The sequence below is a fragment of the Ambystoma mexicanum genome, chromosome 3p (genome assembly GCF_040938575.1).
Source record: "Ambystoma mexicanum isolate Mex_15411 chromosome 3p, UKY_AmexF1_1, whole genome shotgun sequence".
In the NCBI taxonomy this organism is placed as follows: Eukaryota; Metazoa; Chordata; class Amphibia; order Caudata; family Ambystomatidae; genus Ambystoma; species Ambystoma mexicanum.
Window position 1 is genome coordinate 1,166,049,426 of NC_090925.1, and position 26,516 is coordinate 1,166,075,941.

General features: G+C 45.7%; 1 protein-coding gene across 1 annotated transcript in view; it reads left to right on the forward strand.

Annotated features, from left to right (window-relative positions):
* SEC24A (SEC24 homolog A, COPII coat complex component) overlaps positions 1-26,516 on the forward strand; it is a 1,330,430-nt gene that overhangs the window by 322,751 nt on the left and 981,163 nt on the right. The window contains exons 4-5 of the mRNA XM_069652570.1: positions 16,664-16,744; positions 17,215-17,387. Of these exons, the coding sequence (XP_069508671.1) occupies positions 16,664-16,744; positions 17,215-17,387 (254 nt within the window). The remainder of the gene's footprint in view (positions 1-16,663; positions 16,745-17,214; positions 17,388-26,516) is intronic.

Genomic DNA, 26,516 nt, shown 5'->3' on the forward strand with positions numbered 1-26,516 from the left:
GTGTGTGTCCGTGAAGGTGATGTTGAGGTCTTTCTCCCAATAGCCCTTAATGTCAGGTATGTGGATCTCCCTTGTTGAAAGTGCCAATATATATATAGCCGAGGCAGATTTCTTTGTCACGCCAGGGGAGACAGTGGAATTAAGACTCTGTAACGAAGGGGGCTCAAAAGGATATCCACCCATGCGCTGGCGAATAGTCTGCAGTATTGCAGTTTTTGAAGTGGTGTGTCCCCCACTTGTTGCTTCATGTTTTCCCAGGTCGGAAACGCACTTTCCCGATACAAGTCACCAAGATGTATTACGCCCACTTCGTGCCAGTGTGAGGCTTGTATTGCATCTCTGGATGGGTCTAGGCGTGGAGCATCCTATATTGGCATAACCAGGCTATATATTGTAGTGTTTTTGGGTGTTCGGGTCAGTCGCCACCATGCTTGCCATGTGGTTAGCACTGGGTCCATCATGTGGTTCCCAGTTCCCTGCCCTCCAGTTACTACCTTGTGCAAAAGTGTGGGCTTGCTCTTCCCTTGTCTCTCTAGTGCCTCGTATGATGTGTGTGGCCCGTCGTCTACCCAGTGACTCGCGTAATATGCCTGTGCCACCAGATAATGCAGCTTGTAGTGCGGGGCAGTCAGCCCCCCCACGCCCTCTGCTCGTACGGCAGTGTGAGACGTTTCCAGCTGGCCCTGGTTAGCCCCTTACACAGTATCTGCCCGACCATAGTGGTATAGTGTTAAAAAGAATTTGAGTAAAATAATCGTCTTCACCAACGCCACTCGATGAGACGGGGAGGTGCTTCCACCTTTCAAGTTTAGTACACAGTTCTCCAACCAGTGTGTCATAGTTCAGGGAGCGTGCCAGGGACGCTGATCGTGCCACTTTGACCACTAAATACTTCACCTGTCTGGGTGACCATCTCAGTCCAAATAGGACACTATGCTCTTTTGTGCCATCCGTCAACGGGAACAGTTCATACTTATTCCTGTTCAGGCGCAGGCATGAGTAATTCCCAAATTCCTGGACCGCGAGTATCACCCTCTGCAGAAACCTTTCGGGTCTTTGCACATACATCAGGCTATAGTTTGTGTAAAGCGTTATTAATTCTGCCCGGCCTGCTACAGCTATGCCAGCTCGTGCATGACGCTCCTTCGTAAGGCCCGCTAATGGCTCTATCATAAGGGAAAATAACAAATGCGATAAAGGGCAACCTCGTTTGCGCACAACATGGCGTAAGTTTGCATATACAGTAGTCGAACCCATTTTATAAAATTAGGGCCAAACCCATAGTTATGGAGCACCCCGAACAGAAACGGCCAATGCACTGTAAAAAAGGCTTTCTGCATGTCTTGGGACACTGCGACTCCCTCAGTGTTCTGCGGTATCCGTGCCAGGACATTGTACAGTCTCCATATATTGGATGCTGTCTATCGACCCTGTATGAAGGCTGCTTGGTCCTCGTGCACCATATAGGGCATCGGGGAATTAAGTCGGGATGCAAGCTGTGTTTGAGTGAGAGTGGACGGTAAGATCCACACTTTTCAGGAGGCTTCCTGCATTTCAACAGTAAGGTGATGATCACTTCCCCCATTGACTCTGGTAAAAATGCAAGTGTCCAGTGCCTCAGTCCAGACTGACAGTAAACGAGGAGCCAAGATACCTCCAAATTCTTTATAAAACCATGCCCCCAGTTCGTCAGAGCCTGCTGCCTTTGCTCCTGGGAGACTCTTAATCGCCTCCTTTATATCATCCAGTGTGATGGATGTTTCAAGTGCATTGCGAGCGTCGGTGGATAGCAGTGTCGTAGGTACTTTGGCTAGATACTCATCAATCTCATTTTCAGTGGCCACACTCTGCGGTGAGTATAGGTTGCCATTGAATTCGTAGAATACCTCACAGATCTCTTCCACTTTGTTTACCACCCTCCCATCTTTTCGGGTTATGCACGGAATGGACGTCTTACCCCATTTGCTATGGGTCATCTGTGCTAGGAGTCTCCCCGGCCTCTCCTGCTCCCCGAACCGACGCGCTGCTGCAGGTTTGTTGAATTAACGGATTTCTCTGTCTGCCACTTCCAGAGTTCATCTAGTTTTGTTTTAATTTCCCTGCAGGTGTGTGGTCCCTTGCGTATTCCGTCTGCAGATTACCCAAGGCCGCCTCCCGTCTTTTGAGTGTCCCCCCGATGTCTCGGATGACTCGGTAGCCATTGCAACCCCCCACATGTAGACTTTGAAGGCTTGCCACAACACCGCTTGCGTGTCGACTGACCCTTCATTATTCTCGAAGAAGTCGATGATGTGCTGTGCCATACTGGACTGGAATACTGGGTCTAACGAAGATGCAGCCTTAAATCTCCACTGAGGTCTCCGGGGGATTGCTTCGGGAATATCTAATGTGAGTGATAGCGGTGAATAATCAGATAGTGTCCAGGCCAATATTTGAGATTCAACCACCCTCCCTAATACCCTTTGTGACGTCAGCCAGAGATCTATACGGGAATGCATGTCATGTACCATCGAGTAAAAGGTTTAGCCCTTCCGTGCTCCATGCAGCGAGCGCCAAACATCTCTCAGTTCCAGGTCTACAATGTTTGTATGTATCATTTGTGATGCACTTGTCAGAGTTCTGGTCAATGCTGATGTGCGGTCTAGGACAGTATCGAGAATAGTGTTAAAATCGCTGCCGCGAATTGCTACTGAAGTGGGGTATTTAGCACACCTTCGGAATACACCATCATAAAACTCTGGGCCATCTATATTGGGGCCATATACATTTATCAAAGGAATTTCAGCATTCCCCAGCTTCCCATGATCACATATCTGCCACAGCCATCGCTTTCTGACGAGTAATGTATAAATGGTAGTGACCTGTGGACCAGGATCATAACCCCACTGGCCTTAGAGGAGTATGAGGTATAATAGCGATGTCCCCCCCCCTCCCATTCTGGGGCTACTCTAAGCACCTGGGGCTCTAAAAGGTGAGTCTCCTGCAAAAACAACACTGGGGCTCCTTGCCTATTCACATATGCCAATACTTTGAACACTTTAATGGGTGAACCCAACCCCCTCACATTCCAATTTAGTAACTTCACCCCAGTCGGACCACTTTTAGCCATTTTCTCTTATATGACCCCATGTGTCCTTTACATTTCCGTACCATCTCTCAAATGGGCCATGGTGTGCTGCAATCAATGTGTGCATTTTCAATTTTCTCCCCAACGTCCCCATCACCCCATCCACCACCCTCATAATACCCCGAATTTTGACTATGCTGACACCCAGTACCCGCCCTCCCCCACCCTCATAAACTGGTTTAACCAAAGTGTGCACTCGCATTGGGTGCGACTGCTTCCGTGGCGTCTAGAACTCCCAGTTTACGCATTTTCAAAATTGAGGCTGTGTTTGAACCATTGGCACATAACTAAACCTTCGTTACCAACTCGCATAATGAATTTCGTGACCGGTGTATAGAACCAACTAGCCAACGCTTCGTGTCAACATAAATACTCCATCGGACACTGTCCTGAACTTACTTTGCCACCAGCCACTAAACACAGCATTACATTATTGTTGATCAACCTTTGCCGGGGCAGCAGTTCACATCCCACAGCCACTGGTATAGTGTTATATCATCAACATATTGAGTGTCCTATTTAGACGTGCTGCTCCAATCCTCTCAGTCACTTCTCTTCCTCCTGCGGTCGTTTCTCTGGCAATGGAATGTTGGCTTCTACAAATGATGACGCCTCCTCCGGGAACGTGAAAAAGTAGGTCTTATTTTTAAATTGCATGCAGAGCCTGGTCCGGATATAGCATTGCATATGATATCTGGTGTTCCCTCAATAATGTCTTGACTCTGATAAATAAATGTCTCTCCTGCTGCACCGCCAGTGTGAAATCCGGGAAAATACGGATCACACTCCAACCCATTTTCAGATCCTGCTTTTCCCGTGCCACTTTCAGCACCATGTCTGTCGCGGTAGTTCATCAACTGCGCAATGATTGGTCTAGGAAGCGCTCCCGGCTTGTGTTTGGCCGTCAGATCGCTGAGCGCTTTCCGCCACGAATATTTGGGGCCAGCCAGGTTGCCCCAGCAAGTTCTTAAACAAACTCTCCACAGCCATTTCCATGGGACCTTTCAAGGCGTCTTCTGGCCTTCAAATGATGTGCATATTGTTCCGTCGTGATCTCGCTTCCAGGTCCTCGCACTTCATTTTGATGTTGCCCAGATCTTTTGCTATTGTTGTGACTGTGTTCTTCATGGATTCAATGGTGTCTTCCGCTGTGCCTATTCTCGTTTCAGCTTCCGAAATAAGATGGGTAGCTTTCTCTAGTTGTGCACGGATTGTGGAGACAGTGACCTTTATGCCGGCCAATTTGTCATTAATGGATGTGAAACCATGCTGCATAATCACCACCACTCCCTGTATATCAGCAGGGGGTGGCACCGGGGACGCCATGTGGGCCTTTGACTGTTTGATCCTTCGCTTCTGGCATCAAATTGTTTAGCTGTGGGTTGAGCGTACTTGTCCATGGTGCCATGAGCAGACGCACTTTCTTCAGTAATAAACAGCATATTCACGACGGGTCAGTCTGCGGGCAACCCCCGCCCCGGCAGGGAACGCATGGTTGGCTGCGTCCCCTGCACACCCCACCCAGGTCACATTCATATGTCTGGGGATCAGAAGAAAGTCTGAAGTGGAGGGGGAAAGGGGGTGAAGCGAGACGTCTTGTGCGCCCAATGAAGTCACAGATTAGACAGGATGTCCCCCACCACCATGGCCAGTTAACCAACACCACCTCCGGAGGGGCCTGTGCTGCGCCCCGGATGAGGCACCCTGTGTTTGAACTGTGGCAGTGGCTGCCCGGGCGTAGCGCAGGGCATCACTATCGCTATTTTCAATACCTCGCGGTACAAACCCTGTCACCATCCCTGCTGTGTAACTAAGTTCCTTGGGCCGAGTCCCTGCAGTCCCCACTCTCCTTGCAAGCTCAACCAGAGAAATCCAAGTGTTCCTTTCCAAGCTCTGATTGCTAGCTGTTCCTCAGGATGTTCCTGGTGAATTTATGGGCCCCCCAAAAGGGGATCCACGCTGGGGATCCCAGCTTGTTGTTTAGCACGTCGTGGCCCTATAGTTCGCCAACTCCCCACAGAAGTCCGGGGTGGGGATCTGTCACACAGAATGGCGGAGTTTGCCTCGCATGCACTTTCACTCCTCGGGAGATTAAACGGTCCAAAAGCGCAGTCCGGCTGGGATTCCCCTCATACGGTTTGTCTCTTTAGGTAACCACACATGTTGAAATTAGGATGACCCAATATCGAGCGGGCGAGCCCCGGCAGTCACAGCCTGCCAGCAGGGAGCTGCTCCCTCCTCTGTGTGCGGGCCAACTGTGCTTCACGCCCCATCCACCTTACCGCCTTCCGTTGCATCTTCTTCTGGATGGTCGGGCAATGCGGCCTCAGGGTGCACTGGCCCGTGTGGGGCCGTGCTGCAAACTCGGCTCGCCCATCTCACGGCGCGTGATGGCCGCCGAGTATGCTGGCTGGCAGCTTACCAGCTGCTTCGCTCTTATGGTCTCGGCCTCTCACCTTCTAATTTCGGATCACTGAGTCGGGGGGGCTCACCGGCCCCCATCACGATCTTGGCAGCGGATCAGATCATCGTCACGGGCACTCTCGGGGCTTCGCCGAGCACGGATCACCTAGTGGTGCGTACTATGCTGATCCCAGCAGGTTGGGTCCCCAGTCTCTTCACCGGGCTCACCAACACTGAAGCGTGCCTCCGATGTTCTCTCCTCTCATCCAGAACTGCTCTGGCTAAGAACTTCAGAAGGCGGCCATATGCAGCAGTGTCCATGTCGCTCCGGGGCAAATTTCATTTGTCTGATATCTGCGGATTGGCTGCGACGATCCTCCTGAGACTCGGTCAGCACCTGCTGGACCTACTCCTGTGTCTCTCCAATGGTTTTGCGGTCCACCCTGCATTGTTGTTGCACAAGTTATGCTGGAAGGTTCCCAACTTCCACAGAGCTTGCGCAAACACGGCCATCTTGCCGCACGCACAACAGCGTCCCCAACCAATACCTTATTTGACCATAATTGTTTACATCGAAATTCCATGGGGACTTTGCCAATAAGGCAGACTCGTCGGTACTTATGTATTAGGTGTTTGTCAAGTTGGCGTGTATGGTCTCACCAAGGTGAAGGGGGAACATCTGAGCAGTAAAAGGCGCCTTTCAAAGGTGTTTTTTTGTCCCAGTTACATGTCTCACTTTTGTACCCCCTCATAAACTGTCTCACAACGTGTTCTCATCCTTGTGCTATTGTACAAGCACCCTTCATGGGAATACCTCTGTAATTTGCAAGTGATTTCTGTTCTAATTGACATATCCGTTTTTCAAATAAATGATTTTCATGAACTTTGCTTGATGTGTGGAAGGGCTGTCTAGCTGAACTCTTCAACCTGTATTTGATTCTGCTTGCTTTCCCTCTGTTTTCAAAACAGTCATGCAAGAAAGAAGCTGACCCTAACTTTCGCCCTGTCTCCCTCCTTCCGCACTACTCTAAAGTGCTTGAAAGGGTTGTGTTAGACTGTCTCACCAATTTCTTAGATACCCACAACCTTAGAGACCCCCCTGCAAGCAGGTTTCCACTCCTGCCACTCCACAGAAACTACTCCAATGAATGTGTCCAACTTCCTCGCCTCTAAGCACTGCAACGTATTGTCTATCCTAATTCTCCCTGACCTGTCTGCTGCCTTTGACACTGTCGATCATTCTGATATCCTTAACACTCTTTCTTGTTGGGATTCGCGATTAAGCCCTTGCCTGGATTGAATCCTACCTTGCACCTCGTCACTTCCGTCTCCTGGATCAACAGCATCTCTCAACTCACTCCTCGAACTGTTGGTGTTCCACAAGGCTCTGTCTTGGGTCTACTTCCCATTTACATCTCGGGGGCACTAATCTCTTCCTCTGGGTTCTCGTACCAACTTTTCAGACGACACCCACATCTTCGTCTGTTTTCCTGAACTCTCCTGATCTCTCTATCAACATTTCAAGCTTTCTCTGCCATTCAATAGTGGATGGCTATGAACTCTCAAGTTAAACTCTACCAAAACAGAGGTGCACTTCTTGCTTGCCAAAAGTGCTCATCTCTTCTCTGCCTATCCATTTCCCTCCCGTCACTCTTCCGTACTCTTCTTCAGCTAGAAACCTCAGCATCATCTATGACCGTTCTCGCACATTCTTTCATCTCCAAGACTAGAGTAGCAGCACACCTCGACCTCCTAGATATTAGGAAAATCGGGCACTTCCTTCCTTTCAACACGCCAAGCATATCTTAACCACTCTGGTCTTCTCTAAACTGGACTACTGTGCCAGCATCCTCTTTGGTCTCCCCCACTAGACTGTCCTCTCGACAAGATCATTAACTTCGCTACCAGGACTCTTTGAACTGCCTCACTTCACACCTACTTCCTCATACCATCACCATGCTGGATGGCTGATGATGCAAAACGGGGCTAGATTTAAATGTCTTCTCCTGGTTCACAAATCTATCCACTGAAAGGCACCACTGTTTCTATCCTCCTCTACAAGCCTTCTCGTAATGTCCGCTCTGCCTTCTCAACTACCCTTGTGGCTCCTCACCCACCATGTGCTTCCTCTCGCTTCCGCTTCTTTTCTCGACTTGCTTGGAATTCTCTTCCCGCAGACATCCGGGAAACAGACCACATGGATTTGTTTAAAGCCAAACTAAAAGCCTGCCTCTGAGTTAACCCTCTTAACCTACCTCTCATCTGACTGCTAGCGAACATTTTTCTCTCATTTCTAGCCTGCCTCTGTCCCTCTTTCTATTTCCTCCACTCTAGCACTTCACCCATCATGGTCCTAGCCCGAGCACAGCTGGCCGTACTTCCTACCTGCACTTAAAAATGTCCAATGTTCGTTGTCCTTAATCAATGTAGGTCTACTGTTCCATTTAGTCCACTCCACAACCTGGTCAGAATGTCCCTGAAAGTCACCCCATTGTAAGAAGCTCACCGCCAAATCTGATTTCTTATCTATTTTACATTCTTTTGTGATCCAAAGAGCATTGTTCCTCCTGTGTATAATTAAATAAATAAAAGCTATTGGCATATTCTAACTTTCTCAATGTGATGTGTACTTGCAGAGCTTCCATGCATGCCTATTTTGTCTGAGCACTCTTGCACATTAAAGAAAAGTACATTAAATCCCTCTTGTCTTTGAGCGAGGAAAATGGGAAACCTGGATATTCTTAGAACAGTTTGTTGAAACTAGAATTTCTTTGGCGAATCCGACTTCAATGTGTATTACCTTGTAATTAATACTGGTTAGGTATTTGAGGCTTCACGCTTCAGATGTTACTAAAGAAACATGTTTACCTTGTCTCTTGGAAGGAGCCTTGCATGTTTTTATGCATTTAGTTTGTAGAACCCATCTGAATCGAGACAAGGTGCTTCTGAAACCTCCCTACTAGTGATCATCCATTTAATGTCCCTGAAGCTTCTTTTCAGAAAAGAGTATTGTTGGTGCTCTCAAATAGGCACTGAAGCTTGGTAGGTGATTTTTGTTTGGGAAGACTCTAACAGTTTGGACGTAAAGAACCACCTGCCTCCCTTGGTTGTTTAATCGTTATGTAGATGTGTTGAGTTATAGCATGGTTGCAACTCTAAGCAGCATGTCCGTGTGTTGGGGAGTATGCTGCAGTGGCCAAGTATTTTCAGGAGATTCAGGTGGCGTGGGAAGTGTTTGGAAGGGAGATGAGAGCGTAGTATACTGAAGTTCAGTTCTGTGAGATCGTGCAGCTCAAGCCCGTGTAAAATTGGGGCACTTTTCCTTGCACCTACTTTCTAAGAAAACTTCAGTGTTCGATTAAGGATGCAAATGGTGGGAAGGGGACAGCGAGTGAGACCTCTTTCTTTGAGTCTACTTTTTGGGGACTGGTTTCAGGAGGAGGATATGTTGCAGAACTCGGAAGTCTGGTTATCATCTGCGTAGAAATGTTTTTGTGTGTGGGGGGTTTGGGGGCATTATTCCCATCTTCTCACAAGAGTAAAAAAAGTACTGCTTTTCAGTTGGGTTGCAAAATATTGCTGCTAGAGCCAAGTTATTGGTTGTCTGCAGAAGGATTCTTTGGACGTACTATTTGCGGGTAGTACATTACATTGCTTGTGCCAGACGATTTCAACAATTTGTTCAACATGTAAAATAGTATGTGGAGTAAAGTCGAAATGAATGTCAAGTTGACGCTCCTGTCAGATTCCACAACTTTTTTGTCTTGTGACCAATCCCACGATATTGAAATGAAATCTTTCTTTTCTTGGTTTCGTTTTTTTCTGCGGTTATCAACGTTGTTGCAATTACAGAAGGGTGCCGGCACCATGGCGTGGATTGCAAGCATTGTTGTTTTCTGTGAACTAGCACATTGTTTTACATATTAGTCTGCCAACAGCACTAGTTAGTGCCTCCCGAAAGAAAAAGGAAGAAGGACGAGTAAAAAGCACACAAAGATGAGACTGAACTATGCGTGGGTATCTTTTATCTTTGCACCCGCCCTCTGTTCTCAGCAAAGACTCACTTATTAAAACCTGAGTACAAGGCAGATTAAATCATGGCAGGAGTTTTGGGTCTAGGTCCGTGCAGAAAACTTGCGCTTGATTGCATGGGCCTTGGTTCTAGTAAAACCAGCATTGGCAAAGCCAACCGTTTTATATTTTCTATGTTAAGTTATTAGGATTTATACTGTGCTCTACTGCCATTTGTATGGCCTGCAGGCATTCCGCCTGATCTGATAGAGGGGGTTGTAACAGTGGAAAGAGAGGGGAATCTGGAAGATGGCTTTGCTGCTGTTAATGCATGAAATCCAGGTGTTGCCTGAGCTCCACAGGCAGATCTTTTTCTAAGTGTTCTGGGCGTTTGTGTCTGAAGGGGGAGCCTTGTGTGCCCGTGGTGATAGGATGCATTGGTCCAAGAAGCTGTAAATACGTATGTAGGTTGGTTGTAGAGGTGTAGTGTGCTGATGTTTGATGTCTGTTGGGAAGTATCTTCAATTGGTCATTGTGTGTGGAATTTAAGCTTGTTGGTGTGAGGAACATTCCGAGACCTCGATGTGCAGACCTACCTTACCCTACATATAGCAGTTTATGGCATCGTATAGCAAAGCGTGCAAAAAAGGCAATTGAGTACAAAGCATCAGGACTCCTAGAAATGCATGGAAAAGGCCCAGAAACTTGTGGCCTCCCCATGCTCCTACGACTAGCCTCTTGCAAACCGGTCCCTCTTCACATTCTGACATTGCCACTGTCCGACCCTCTCTGGCCCACTCCCTTATACATTTTAACATATGTGCCATAAGGATCTGGGAATTGGTAGATGCAGGAAGAGGGAAGTCTGGATAACTCCACTCATTACCACAAGTAAGGTGCTGAAGGTTATGCAAGGCACAAAGTTTTGGTTTGGAGAAGCTACTACTGGAGATATGAAGAGCCTAGGCAACCCTTCCAACTTCCTCCGATTGTAGGTTGAGCACCATCTCAAACCTCATTAACTTTCACAGGTACTGTGCTCAGTTGCCAGCTGGGCCTTTTACCCTTCAGGGCAAAGCCGGTTGGGGCATTAGATTGTGTCATCAGGTGATCCGGGCAGTGGCAGGAATAACTGTCAGGGTTCGAAATTGAGATTAAATGAGCAGGAGCTAAAACTAGCTCCTGGGTGTCGGATATCACCCTGGAGGCAGGAGGGGAACCCGGAGATGCCAGAGATGCTCCTTTAACTTTTTGTCCCTTTTGTATGAACCATTCTGTTTAAATGTTTATTAGATGTCTTCAAAGTCTTTTTTTATTAACATTCTCAAATGCTCAGTTAATGTCACATTTACATGTTTGGAAGGCACCAGTTGGCCCTAGTAGCCAAAAGTAACTCCTGGTAGCTGTGGGTTTCAAGCTAACCGGGCTCTACTATGCTAGAGGCAGGAGATGCGTAACTCCTAGCTCCCCTCAAATTCGAACCCTGCCTGGTAGTTTCTCCCAGAAGTCTAGTCCATTGTCTCCCACAAGCCTCAAACGCTGCTACCATAGTCCACACAGCCACAGGTCAAAATTCCCTGAGACCCTCCCTCCCCACCCCCATCCACACTCCCAGCTGCACCCCTCGGCCCTCGCCTGGTTTTGCAGCTGTTCAGAACTTTAGTTGTGGGGCAATACTGAAACCCTGCTGTGGGTCCTTCATAGTGAAATGAGCAGGAACAATAACCCACGATATGCAATCATGTTCCTCATTCCCATATTTTGTACATTACAACTTTTACTTAGTCTTTAACTTTTCCATACAAAACCGAAAACTGTAATCCGACAAGTGTTTTAATTAGAGTTGTGTGCTGGGATGCTGTTTGATATAGAAAGAATATTGTCAGACGGCACTTCGTTCAGCTTTTAATGCACCAGGGTCTACAATGTTCCCTCCATATTATGGACCCCCCCAAAGTTTTTTGCTTTTGTTTGACTATCCTAACCTGACTTTTTTTCAGTGGAGCACAGCCTTCAGCTGCGCTCCCCTGGGCTTTTGCTAATTTGTTATGGGGAAACTGACACGTCCTTAAGGCTGTCAGTACTGGGTAACAGTTTCCCTTAGTCTCTTACTAGGTTGCCATTTCTTGGTAACTTTTTATCAGTGCGCAAAGAGTATCATTTTTTCGTGCACTGGGGTTCTTTTGTTGTATGGCCCTAGACATGCTCTAAGGAATTTTTGGTGAATGTACAAGTGTGCCTAGGACGAACAGGTGGCAGCAGTTTACTGTAATAGTATTTTTGCTTCTTTTTAGCGAACCAACCGCGTTTACCGTGGATGGATCATGATCGTGGCTAGTGCCGAAAATGGCTGTGCCACAAAGTCTTTTGTTCTGTCCTTTGGCCATCTTGTCCATTGCCCCCGTCCCCCCCACCTGACCCAGGACTTCCTTAGTTGGGCATGCAGCCTCCCGCGAAAACCGCATCTTTCATGGTCTCCTGTATGTCAAGTGTGCTAGTTCCCAGAAAGAAGGTTGGGACTGTCTGGTTCCAATCCACACTACTGGTACCAGGATGTCCCGTGTGCATGAATACATAAAGACCACCGTGGACCATGATTGGACAATGGCTGGTGTGCATGCAAGGGAGCAGATCTTCTATTGGTTGTCCAGATTTGATGCATCGAACTTTGGATAAGAGAAGGGGCCCTGCATCCATTCCAGGTCGATCTACAGTGGTTCATCTTGAACTACAGAAGGAGCGAAGTATCCTGTGAGCTGAAGCAGACCCAAGGACCCAGCGGAGACAAGCTGGAAGGTTTGGCACCCTGAGCCCGCTGCAGTGCCGTCGGAACCCATGTTTTGTTCTTGACCCTAGAAGGCCTGCGAGGGCGCTTCGACCCATTTGAGTAGTGGGAACAACTACTCTTTGCGTCTCCTGATTTCCTGTCAAAAGAGACTTCTCTTAAGTGTTCCTGGGCCGTCCAGTGAACTAACCAGTTCTGTCCCGGGAAACTGCATAGGAGCGCCGCTGTTTCAAGTTTGGGAATCCCTAGCTTGTGGTTCTTGACACTCTCCTGCCAAATTTCATAGGCCTCTGGGTCGCCAATTAGGAGAGTGTGTCACACCGCAAGCCTTGGCCGTCACTGTGTTGTGACTGGCTCATCCATTTGTTATGCACAAGGGTTCCCTGGGATCCTCTTTGCCAGAGATAGCCCGCCCCTGGCCTGTTTCGAAAGTCAGAACCTGCTGTCTGCCAGGGCAGACCCTTCCCTGGTGATTGGAACTTCTTCTACCCCCTTCAGGACCCTTGCCTATCAGTCCCAGCATCTTGAAAAGGTACCGTCTTCACATAACGCACGACTGCACGTTTTTACGCACTGCTTTACATTGAGCACAAGGCTCCCCACTTCGTAGGTCTGGACTGAATAAATTGGGGTTTCCATCATGAAGACTGCCTAATGCCTAATTTGTCTTAGCACCCCCTTAGTACAGCATCCAGGGGTGACCATTTAACCAAAATTGCCATTTCTCATTTGTTCGTTCCTTCTTGACTTTTACTCTGTCGTTTAGATCAGGTTTGAGTCCATTGTGTGTTTTGCCTTTGGCAGGCTTCAGCCATGAAGCCAACCCATGCTCCAGTGTGTCTGGGAAGGCAGGAAGTGAGGGAGCAGCCCGAAACTGCACTGGTTTTTGTTTGTGGGCATGCCTGGCTGAAACAAGTACCAACTGGGCGTTTAGCTGTCCTAGAAGACGATCCCCCTCCCCCTCAATGTGTGATTGACAGCTTAGTGCTGTGAATGAATGTGATGTTGCATATTAGGCGAGGGTTTTGGGACTACAGGCAGTCAGCCACTGGGACATCAAATCCGAGGAAGATGCAGAGAAGCCAGCAGCACCTTCCAGGACCACGAAAGCACAAGTGAAGCCTTTCAGCTATGCTGACCCAGTTTTCCCATCAACAGGGAAGCTCAGCCAAGGATTCCCTCCCTCCCCTCCCCCCGCCATAGGCTGGTGCGACCAACTATCGTTCTGGGCCAACCCCAGAGTCGCTGTGACTTTTCTGGGCTGCAATTTCCCAATACTCTGGGTACCTGGAACATTGACGAGTGCAACGTCTTCCGAAGAACAATTACGGCTGAAACTTTGCAAGCATCCGTGAGTGTACAGAAGCAAGAAATCTTCGCCCAGAGTTCCATCACCATAGCTCAGGACAGAGGGACTGAGGAAATTCCAACCAGGGATATTCGTTCTTCTTGTGCACTGAGAAAAAGGCACCAAAACCAATAAGAGTCACGGAAACGAGTGAAATCCATTGCTGCAGAGTCCCTATCGAGAGTGCTGCCGCAGAAGCTGCCAATTAATATGGGGGGGCAGGGGGTCCTGGGAGTCTCTCTGCCAGACATACCCAGATTCGTTAGTTCACCATCTTTCACAGAGGAGACATTTCCAAAACCTATAAGTCTTTGTCATTCCCTGGGGCAGTCCAGACATCCGGTCCGGGAACAAGGGTCTGCATCGCTGCATCATGAAGCAAGTCCACTTGAACATCTGCTTCAAATCTAAGGTACTGTGGGGCTTTGGGTTTAACCACCTTTAGCCAAATCTACTGCTTCCTACCTTGGGGAGTGCTCCTTTTTATCTTTTTGAATTACTGCAATTCACTTGTGCAGGCCTAACAGCTTGTGCACATCAAGTAGGCTCACTTGATCTCCGGGATTTTTCTTCAATGAACTACTGACTGTTCAACAAACTTTTTCTATGAAGATTGCATCAAAACTAGAACTGTCGTATTGACTTTGACTGTCCTGGCTCCCTAAAGGCATCCATTATGAACACTACTGGCTTTGGCAGTGCTTGTTCCCTTACAGGTTTTAATTGTTTTACACTACTGCTGGGATAAGACTGACTGCAAACCTCTAGGAGAAACTACTATTGTTACAGTGCTACAGTGTTCTATTCTACTTTAACACTTTTCCTTCAAACTCAATATTGTATGGTGAACCATAAGTGCTACTACTGACCTTAACTGTTTTCACTCTGTGTGCTGGAAATGTTTTAGTTCAAAAAGAGTTTACTTGCATGCATTATTGCTACTTGAATAACTTGATTCTGAAATTCTACTTTACTATTAGTTGCTGCATAACCTAGTGTGATTATTTTGCTTTGTGTGTGTATATATTTTAATATAACGTTTAAGGGTGTAAGTGTTTACTTGAATACTTTTGATTACTGATTTCATTGTACTGTTTACAGCTCACAGTACCCTTTCTAAGATACGCCTGGCTGCTCAGCCACTCTACAGACTTGTGTAATACAGTCCTCTGTTAAAGGTTTGGTCACTAATACCAAGCGGATAAGTCTTGTAAAGTCCCACATCAGTTGGACTTACCTAACACACAGTAGTTGTATATATGTTGCAAAGTGATATGCTTGTGTGGTAACTGTTGCATTATTAGTTTGGTTATTCGTTTTGTTTTATTGGGCCTAAAATAAATGTATAGATATTTTTGATATATACCTATCTAACAGTATTCTGTGGTATCGTTACTGTGGTGTTAATGTTAAAGGATATTTGTACCACATACTGTCACCACCGGAGTGTTTCCCGGGTGCTCTGGCGGCAGTGAAAAGGGAAGTGGGTGTGAGTTAGTGGGAATAAGCTGGAAAATTGTAAGAGAGCAGTGATGTGCTGTTGGCAGCCTCAGCCCAGTGGGTCCGTTGGCTGGGCTTGGGGTGTTTTACGGTTGGTAGTAGTCATGTGCAGTTGTGCGAGTCTGTGTGGTTTGTTTTGTTGCAGTGAAGTTTGTGCGGATTGTTGTGTTGTAGGTTTGTGGTTGTGTTTGGCTATAGTTGGATAGGTGTATGCAGAGGGGTGAAATTGTTAGTGGATTGGTTAGTTGGCATTGCTGTCCTTGCTATTATGTCTAGGTGTGATGCTTGCTATCATTCACTATTCCATCTGAGTTTGGCACTTGCTAATCTTCAATATTCTATCTAGATGTGAGGCAGGCTAGTGATCATGATTCCATCTACGTGTGGCACTTGGTAACATTCACAATCCTATCTAGGTGTGACGCAGGCTAAAGTTAAGAATCCATCTAAGTGTGGCGCTTATTGTGGGCTTCTGATCACTCCCACCCCTGCTGAGATTTAGTCTTGACCGCCTATCAAGCTACCGTGATTGGTCTGGCTTGTCCAGTAGGTTCATCTGTTTGACTAAACTAGCCTCCTAAACTTCGGTCCATCAGGACAGCGTTTAGAAATCCATTCTAACAGTCCGCAGTAAAACTATTGCCTTTCAGACAAATGTTTTTGCAGGCAGAAATGTATTCTTAAGTCACCCTAATGTGAAAAAGCTTTATTCTGCCAGAAGAATGCGTTGCTGGTCATGTAACTGGCATGCTACGTATGCCTCCACAAATACCAGACAGTGTGGCCGGTCTGAAAGGTTTCTGTACATAAAGGTGGTTAGCACCAATTCAATGAGGCAATTTGGCGTTTGAATTACTAGATGGTTGCCTTTAATTTCTAGTGATATTACCGTTTGGATGTTTTGTGAGGGCACTGTCAGCCTCTCACATGCAATATAATCATTCATATCTGGCTTCAAGGAGACGGAGCGGATGCTTTTGTCACACTTGCAGTGTGTGTTTGGAAAATGCATCTTTGGATGCCATTAAAAACATCCGAAGTTTGGAACTCTAGTGCAAAATCCCACTGGCAACAGGTGTCCAATTTCTTTCAGCGTACACCAGAGGTTATGGCCAAAGCCAAATTGTGAAGCATTTGGCCCAAGGTACTCATGCACCACCATTTGCTTTTAAAAAGGTAGTGAAAGGACATTAATTTAAAAAGTACTTGTTTGTTACCACTACTCTGCTTCCTATACCTCAACATTTTGTTTCAAGCTTTTATCTGTTATACCTATTTATTATATAGTACTTCATTAACTTTTGGTCAGGTGAGCTTACTACATTATGCTAAAATGTGTGCTCTAAGGTTGCCGACAGTTTTCATAGCCTTTAGTCGCAAGCACCAAAAAGTTGTTTGCGTGCTAGGTCTCATGTCAGTACAATTGCTTTTTTGTGATTTTCTTATCAAGACACCTTGTAAACCCCAAACTTTTGTTCCCCCGTCTCAGGATCAGTTCCTGCTGGTAGTGTGAATGATGGGTCTTTAGTTCAAAACAGCTACGATGCAATTGAAGGTGGCGGCTATATGGGTAAGGGTTATTTATTTGTACTTTTCCCAGTGTAAGTCAAATCGGTAGATCGTTCCTTTTGGAACCACTTGTGAAAATGTGCCATTTTCTGATGTACTGCAACATTAACAAATATATATATATATATCTATTCCTGCACCGTTTAAATGAGCATAATTCTAAACGTCACTGCAAAAATCTGAGTTAATATGCCTGTTCATCCTTGGAAGTATGAAAAAACTCGCCGTTGCAGTCCGTGTGGAAGATTTTACAAATGAATGTCCACTTTGATTTTGTCTGTGTGTTGTAGTTGGGTAGTCGGAGATGCATGTGAATACATCTTAAACGATGTTGGAACGCATTCACCTTAGTTAAGGATGTTTGATCAGATGAAGATGAAAGCAATTCACATTTGTAAATGGGAATATTTGCGTTGCCTAGTATTTATTCTTTTAATCTTTCAGCCGTTTCTTTTGCTTCCTGACATGTAGCTTCAACACAGCTTCCACCACCTCCATCCCAGAATCCTAAAATGAACAGACATGTTGGATATTCATATCCAGCATTACCACCAGGTTACCAGAATGTACCCCAGTCTGCGGTTCCTGGACAGAGACCTGTGTCGCAGCAGCAATACCCTCCCGGACCGCAGCAGTACCCCCAGGTAAATTGCCTCTTTTGTACCATGCTTCTCAATTCATTGATTTCCATATATACAATGACTAATTTTGTCTGTGCTGCAGCATCGCAGCATTTTGAGAACTTGTTCCCATGCCTAGGTATCGGTTCATTTATTGAGCTCTATAATTTTTTAGAAATTATAGGAATCTGCACTCTGTCCAGTCGGGGGAACAGCAGTGCTCCTGTCGAAAGCGTTTTAGTAATCTTCCCCTGCCTTTACCAAGCCCATGTGTAGACATCCGTGCCCTCAAAAGCTTGATTGTTTTAGAAGAATTATTTTTTTTCCCCACTTATGTGCTTGATTAAGAATGGTAAGCCTTGAACCAGGCTAGTAAAAACAGGACTAATTTTATTTCAATAATTTTACAAACTGACCCGCCACAATTCTCCTGTAATGTATTTATTTTTCTCTTGATGCGGGGGATTCCAGCTAAGGACATTTCAAGATCATCTGAATATTTCTGAACCCATCTGAGGCAACCACTCCACCCCTACAGCAGTGCTGCGCTTTTGTGTATCGCCAGTCATGCCCATCCGTTTAGAGGGCCTCCAGATAAGGCGTGTGCAGTTAGGGAGGAATTCTCAGTGTAAACGCAACAGTTTACACATGTAATGTATTACAGATCTTAACCACAAGCATCTTGGCTTAATAGCAACTACTCAAACCTTCTTTAAAGATGTGCTCCAATGGTACCTGCATGATCTCTTTTAGCCTATACATAAACTGTATTGTCTCAGCAAACCAGAGAAGGTGGGAGGTGTGCACTTTTTTGCCGCTTTGCTATTTTCACACAATTCCATAAACCTTGCACGCTTTGTGGAGTGGCTGTACGTTGTACCCGTGGAGCTCCTTTAGTTGACCTAACTGACCTGTTTTCTTAGCCTCCTTGTTGAGGTACAAGGACATTATTATTTTTTTTATTTTATTTGATTCAACTGATAAATCAACTTTACAAATTTCTTTTCATTTCTTTTCATCATATAAAATAATAAAATCTGTTTTATCAAAAATCACATAATGACTTGTAAGATACCTTTTCCATATACTTATGTTAATTTTAATGCGTACATGTAGTTTAGGACAGCAATTCGTATTAGCTTCTGACCTACAAGCTGTTTTTCCCATAATTCTTCTCTCGTTAATGTGTACCGATTGTCAACCAATTTCTTAAAATGCACAATTCCATAAGCATTGGGCATTCAACTAACAGATGCTTCAGTGTTTCTTTAGATTGTGCAAGTTTGCAGAATCAACAAACATTTTCACATTCCTTGATGAGATGCCGTCGGAATTGAATCTCTCTAGTGGGCCACAAGTCAAACCTAAACCTCATGAAGTCGTTGCCATGTTTAACTGAAGGTGACTTTTGCAGATAGCTCTCCATAGTACCATATTTTTTTATTTGAAATGGATTGTAATTGTAGGTTTTATACTTCATACATTTCTCTCTAGTAGAGATCCAATTTTTTTCAAACAATTTGGTTTTTACTCGACATGGATTTTCCATCAGGAGTTGTATAGTAACTTCTATATCACACAGTATTGATGACCGGATCTCTCCGTTTACGGACAAAATACTGCAGAGAACTAAACATACATTTGGCTATGATACTCAGGAGCATTTGTGAATTAGGAGCAAGCAAACACTTTCTGAATAATGATATAAGTTGCCATCTATATTTAGCATATAATGAAATCAGCCGACATTCATGCCTTACCCATACGGCAGGCACGCAATTAGGTAACTTCAGAGTGCATCGCCAGTATTTACCTTCAAATTTCAGGAGTCTGTTTTCATTCAATATCAGCTTGGTTTCAGCACCATACAGCAGATAGGGCAGATTTTTTGAAGAAAAAAGGTGATAACTGAATTTAGGGTAAACTTCCCATATCTCTTCATAATAGTTGTTTGCGATATTGCAGTCTGAAGTTTCCTATCCAAGTTTGTGCCATAAGATTTAGTACGTTTATTGTCACTGATCACGACTCCAAGGTAGATATATTGATGTACCCTCTAAATTGACATTCTTCATAGTCCATACTCATGTTCATCTATTCCTTCCATTCTCATTGAATACCATTATCTTTGTTTTTGCTAGATTGTCAACATATTTACTATCTACATAGGTTGCTGATGCATTTAATAGCCTTTGCAGCCCCTGAGGGGTTTTAGATATTAAAATCAGATAATTGCGTAAAAAGAGCAGGGATCTGTTGGCCATTTATTTTAGGTTCGTCACTATTGATGGTATCAAAATCACTTGACATATCAAATATAAAAAAATTAAAAAGGGCTGATGCGAGAATGCATCCCTGCTTTAACCCACGAAAGGTTGGGATCTTAACTGTTAAGTCTCCTTGTAGGGTTATGCGAACTCTAATCTGAGTGTCAATATGTAGAGCTTCGATTAGTTCGCATAAATGTGTAGGGCAAGTTGCCTTCCTCAATTTATCAAACAACATCTCACGTGACATGGAGTTGAATGCAGACCAAGTCCACAAAGACCATATTAAAGCGGTTACCCCAGGGAGAAGTGTCTGTTGAATGGCACTAATCATAAACAGATTGATCGCGGTTCCCAATCCTCGAATAAATCCTGTTTGGAAACAATTGCGTTGATGACGTGCTGTCCATTTGTTAAATTCAGCAAGATTTGGGCAAAAATTTTGCCAGGGGCATCAAGAAGAGCGATCTGTCTATAGTTCATAGGACTTGACTGATCAACCTTCTTGAATATAGGCACTATAATTGACTGCCGCCAGGACAGTGGTATAATTCCCAATGCGAGTACCATGCTAAATATGTTGTAAAGTATTCTTGACCAGGGTTCAGGATTATTCTTGAGCATTCGATTGTTAAGTCATTATATTTTTCATGTTTTGCCAAAATGCTGATGGTAGTTTTTTGAAGTGGTGGCTGGAGGGGTGGATACGTATACGTACGGAGCAGGCAAATCAAATGCACAAATCTAAACTGAGCACCCCAAATTAATATTGTATAGTTATCATAGGGGGGGTGAACATTCCCTCCTATGCCTCTGGTGTGAGGTCCAGAGTATTTTTGTTTTTTCTCCCCACATTATGTGCCCTAGTGTTACTTTACTCCGTTGTTTCCTGACATATGTGCGAAACATCCTGTACTAATATTCTCAACCCATACACTCCAACACACAGATCAACTAAGCCACCTGCACACATCAACTAAATGAAAAGTACCGAAATTAGATTTTTCATTGAAAATGCTCTCCTAATACAGCGTGCTTTTAGTTTGCATAGCTGGAATGGGAGAAAGGTGGAGTATCAGGTCATTATGTGGGACAAAACTAAATAAATAGTGGGATTGTTGGAAACTGAGAATCCTTTCGACATGAACGTTTGGTTATGTATTTTAAACTAAAGACCCAGGTCAGGCAAACATTCTGTGGAAATGAGTTTAGGCGTAGATCCCTAGGCTTCCCCATCACTCTTCTGGGCCCTGCTTCATAAAAATGTAACTTGTCTGGTTCCTATGCTGAAGAAAATGCCACCTTCCTGCAACAATGGTTCTCTAACATAGGCACTTTGTAGTCACTCAAGAATGACTTGTATTCCTTATGCAAACTAAGTTGGTTCTAGTGAGCCACATTTCCGTTTTTATTAACTGTATAGTGGCGAGTTATCATGAATGTTGGATGTTAAGATAGACTTTATATTGAAAGTAATGTGAAAGTGTAGTCCAGCACCGGGGAAGCACTCCCCGCTTCTCAAAGTCCTCACAGCATCCCTTACACAAGGCACCTTCCCTGATGTTTTGAAAACTGGTCAGATCCTGGAACCCCCTGCCCACACTTAAGAAACATACTGTGATGAATCTCACTGTGTCATCACTCCTTTCCCAGCCGTGACCTCTCCCAATGTGGCCAGGGGACAGCAGCCGCTACCTGATCCTCGAGGCGGCTATATGAGGGAGGATCCGATTGGGGGTGGGGGGTAGGAGCAACCCGCAAGGTAGTGACACGACCTCTTCGGTTGAGACACGGTATCCCCGCCAGTTGATGGACCCTAAATCCCCTTCTTAAAACCTTAAGAACTATCCCTTCCCTAATGGACTCATGGGTTTTACTTATCAAAGCATTCCCTTAAAAAGTACTGGGACAAGGAAGAATAGGAGTATCCTGAAATGAGGTTCACTTTCCCAGTACTGTAATGAGGAAGATCCCCAATGAATCACAAGAGTTATAAGATCAGTTTTGTGGTGAGGGAGAAGAATGGAGGGATGAAGATTATCTGTAAGAACAACATACAGCAGTCTAGTCTTTCCCAAAATCCTATTGGTCAGAGCCAGTATAAACGCAAGGAAGGACTCGGTCAATGTGAGAGAGGCCCTCCCTGGAGGACCTGGCTGCAGGATTCATGTTACAGGAGAAGGAGCTGTGGACTGCTGTTTGGGCCAGAGAGAAGGGGATTCTTTGCACCCCAACTGCTTTTGGGTAACTGAGAAGTGCTGGAGGAACCAAGGTGTAAGAAAGGCATGGCATCAATGTAAGACAGACACAAGTGATCACAGTTCAAGGGTGTTAATTAAACTTTAAAAAGGGTGTGATAAACGCCTAATCTAAACCTAAATCTTAGATGGGAGCAAGCTACAACCATCAAATAATGCAATCCTAGTGGAGTCTATTCAAATAAAAAGGGCCTATACAACAAACGATTGCCAATCCTTACTGCTATGCTACAAAAGAGTGTGGGATACTGTTCACAAGAAAAGAAAGCAGTGTTCACAAAATAAGACAGGATGTTATGGCCAAGGTCTCCTTTAACCACGTTTTTAGCACGGGACAAGGCGGCATTCTCGAGTCCAGCACACTCCTAGGCTTTTCTGGCACAAGCTTACAGTTCCTTTTTCTCAGTATCAGCAACTTGTGCCCAAGTCTCTTTTCATGCAAAGTCTCTTGCTTCAGAGGGCCGGGTACGCCAAAACAATACATTAAAAGTTCCTTCTGGTAATCTTCATGTTGGGTGAGTACCTTTCACCCTTGGATCCCCCTCAGCCGGGCTCTAATCCTTCTCTCAAATCCTCTGCCTCCCTCAGTCTGGTTCAGACCAACCACTCACTGTGGACATCCCTTAGTCTGGTTCACACTTGTCATCACAATGCTCACAGGTGTTTTGACACCATGCAGGATTCACTTCCCTTGGCTTTCTTCTGGCGTCCCTCCGTCAGGTTCACTTTGCCATTTTTAATGCAGTTCACAAGAAAGTTATTCTAGACCCCTTTTGGTTCTACCTTTACCCAAGTCCAGCTCTCGGCCCCCAGTCAGGCTTTCTCTTAAGCCCCCAGTCAGGCTTCACATAGTTCTATCATCACTATGAAGTCTCGGGCATCCCTGTCTGGTACACATGTGCCCCAGTATCACAGTTCACTTTGCTTTGCTTTTCTCTTCTATAATAGTCATAAGCCTTAATGTCTTTTTGACGAATCGCACAATATTCACATTAGCTCCCCCTCAGAACTCCATAACACTTTGCCAACTTTAAACAGAGACTTCCGAAGGGCGATCATGCCTCACTGGGTCACTCTGTTGGCCTACGGCAAACGCGGGCTTCATATCCTCACAGGTCGTACGGCGTTCCCATCAGCCGGGCACAAACGCAATACAATAACAAAACTTCTGCAATGTGTCAAGGACTTTCGAGTGTACAAAGGATTTGGCTCCACCCCTGTATGACCATGTTAACACCTTATACCGGCCTTCCCTATGGCCTCTTTGTACTTGTAGTTTCTTTTACAATGTTCAACAGTCTTTGTTCAGGAGAGAGGTACCAGCCAGAGACCTTCGACTGAGCGCCCACGTGGTGCCGGACCACTCTCTCTGGTATCAAATTTTTCCCAAAAGACCTCATATCTATTTATCTTCTTACTGTTGCCACTGCAACCTTCAGCTTAACACAGTCCGGTTGACTATCAGACTCTTCCGACTCACCGACTGTGCTGAGCTTGTTGGCGGTTCCTTTGCCACTGAAGTCGAGGATGGTGCAACAATGGCAACCATGTCTCCCCCGTCCTGGCTATCAGTGCGGGAGGGTGCCATGTACCGCTGATATCCATCACATCATCTACCAGCAGGGATTCTCGGTCTTATGTTGCTTTCATCGGAGGCTTTGCGGTCTGGATTGAAAAGGGCAAGCGCAACTCCCTCCTTATTGTCCTTTCAGGTCTCGCCCCCTTTCTCCTCCGTTTGAACTACTGCCCTGGAATGGCTGCTTCCTTGTGCGTTCAACTTTGCTTTGAGTGTGTTCTTGCGCTTCGCCTTTTATCCCTATGGGGGAAGAGAAAGGGCAGTCGGGTGTATGTAGTTTTTGGCAATTGCCTGACTCTGCCTGACCCTTGTGTTGGGACCTGTCAGGTATGCAGTTCTGGTGTTAGTCCATCTTGCTTCAAAACTGGGACCCGCTAGCCGGCTTTCATAAGGAATGATATCCCTCGTATTCCCCTGGGGATTCTACCTACCTCCTAGTTCGTTAAGGGGGGCGTGGGGTTGGTAAACCCGAAGGGGTGAGATTTGTAGGGTTTGTGAAATAAATGGGAAACATCCGTAATAAATTAAAGTTTGAAGATTTTTCTAGGGAAGGACCGGGATTACTGTTGTGAAATGAATAGGGGCGATTGTGGGAACGGTGGTGTTTGGTTAAAGCAGAATGGGAGTTCGGGAAATAATAATCAGTGGGACGGAGAGAAGAATGACGGAGTATTCGGGTAGGCAACCAGAAGATAGGGATTCTGAGAGATGTAGTTTCTCGCTGCTACAGGGTTTGGTTGGGTTTTGGTAAGGGAGATTCACTGGGCGGAAGGGAGGTTGATTTGGAACAGCCTATAAAAGCCTCAGGGACTTCGTCCTCTTCCCCGGTGTAATACCACGTCTCATCTGGGGCATTCCCATGAGCATAACCCTGGGCTCCCCTACCCAGGTGATCTTCCTCGCTCGTCCACCCCCAGGGTTGGGATCTGAGAGCGCCTGCCCTCCCCTGGCCACCTGGATAAGGGATTGTTGGGGTCTAATCGGTAGAACACCCTTAGGTTTCTTACATAAGGGACCAGTCTGCCCCCTCCAGAAAGAAGCGGCAACTTTGGGCATCACCAGAGTGCCACAGCCCAAAGGAAACTGAAGACTCCCTCATTCAGGGCCAAACCAGAAAGTGTTGCCTGCGCCGGAAGGCGCTTATGGAAGAAGGCTGCATTTCTCGGGACGGACCGAGAGACCGTGGGGCTGCAGAGGTTGTCATGAAGCCATCCGGCTCAAGAAGACCGAAGTGAAAAGCTAACCGCGAGAGGCGACATCTTGCGAGATCGCCCAAAGACAACACAAGATTCCTTAGTTTTTGCAGGTGTGGAGTGGCAGTGCTTTCCTTGCCGAAGCCGAACGAAAAGCAGAAGAACCCATCAGGTACCACAAGGAACATGTTGGCCGGGGAACGAAGGCGGCAGGGACGGGAAGAGAAGCTGAACGACTGCCACCGGCTGACCGCAGGAAAAATAAAGAACACCAGCGAGAGCCGGTAAGTCTCCGAAATGGAAGCAGGGACACTGAGCCGTACAGGCAGACATGCCGAAGATGAGTAAATGCAAAGGATATGAATGAAAAACTTGAAAGAGAAGGAAATATTAAACCTTTTGTTTAAAGGGAAAGTGAACTAGAAGAAAGACGTTTCTGTAAGTGTATGCAATACACATTGAAGTACAGCCCTTTAAAAGTGTGTGCAGAGTACACGTGAGGAAAGCTCCGGAAGGATAATACAACAAGCAAAGTAAAGCTGCAATGCGTGTACATTTAAAGAAAGTCCTGGCAGGATAGTATACCAGGCAAGTAAGAGTTTGTTTACATGGGATAGTCCTGGTAGGGAAGTACACCAGGATAGTGTGTGTATAAGAAATAAGAAATACATTAATAGTGTATAGGAAATACATCAGCCAAAAGGGTCATGAGAAGGATATAACTGGACTAGTGAAAGGCTGTGTGGAAAAAAGGAGTGAAAACATGGCAGGACAGTACACCAGGTATCCTAACAAGATGAAGAGCCAAGTTGTTTTAATGGCACAGTTGCATTGTGGATTAAAGAGAAATTCAAGGAACTGTTATCTTTGAATATACAACAGAGGGCTGAAAAATCCAGGGGAAGGGATCCAACCACCTTGTGGAATAAGGAATTCTGTTCTTTTGGAACTGTAAGCTGGAGTTACGCATTTTCCTTTTGAACATTTATAAACCACTCAAGGCCAAAGACGACATACTTTTCATCTGAGTTTATTTTGTTAGAGTGTGAGGGCCAGATGGACACTGGACGGTTTTGCTTTTGACATACTGACTGACAGACCCTTAGCTTTGGTTTTAGGTAGGGAAACTCCTCCAATGCGGGGATGAGGCATTTTCCCCACCCCTCCTTTTATTTTTATAAAAGTCTTTGACCAAAGCCGTGAATCCCTTGTGTCAGAGTCTCATTTCTGGCTCCTCACAATACCCTCGACTTCAGTAGCCTGGACCAACAATCTGCCCCTTGTGCATCTCCCTTACCCCTATAAAGTAATGGAGAAGACTATCGCAATCCAGTTGCATGAAAGGATCACTCAGCACAATCAACAGGTTTACCAACCCACATTCCAGTCGCGATAAAGTAATAATACTGCCACCATCCAAGTTATCAGTGCCACATTGGTGACACTCTTCATATGCTGGGCAAAGGGCGACCTCTGCTGACTCATCCTTTTCTACCCCTTTGCCACCATCAATACTGTTGACAATGAAGCCCCCTTCAACATTCTCACCACATGCCTGGGCTATGACCCAACCACCCTGCAGTGGTTCACCTCCTATGTCTCCAAGAGGCCAACTCACCCATATGGGTGCAACAGATGACAGTGCCGATTAGTAACATTTTTGGAGTTCCACAAACCTACGTCCTGTCTGTCAATGGCAAGATAAACCAATGGGGCTGTTGTCTAGCTGTGGTCAAAATATTGGAGGTTCCAGTGAGATGAGGCACCACTGCCTTTTTAAAAATATGTAGAGTGGATAAATAATCTGTACCACTCTGAGACGCTCTGTAACAGGAGCGGCAGTCTTGAACTCCCTACCC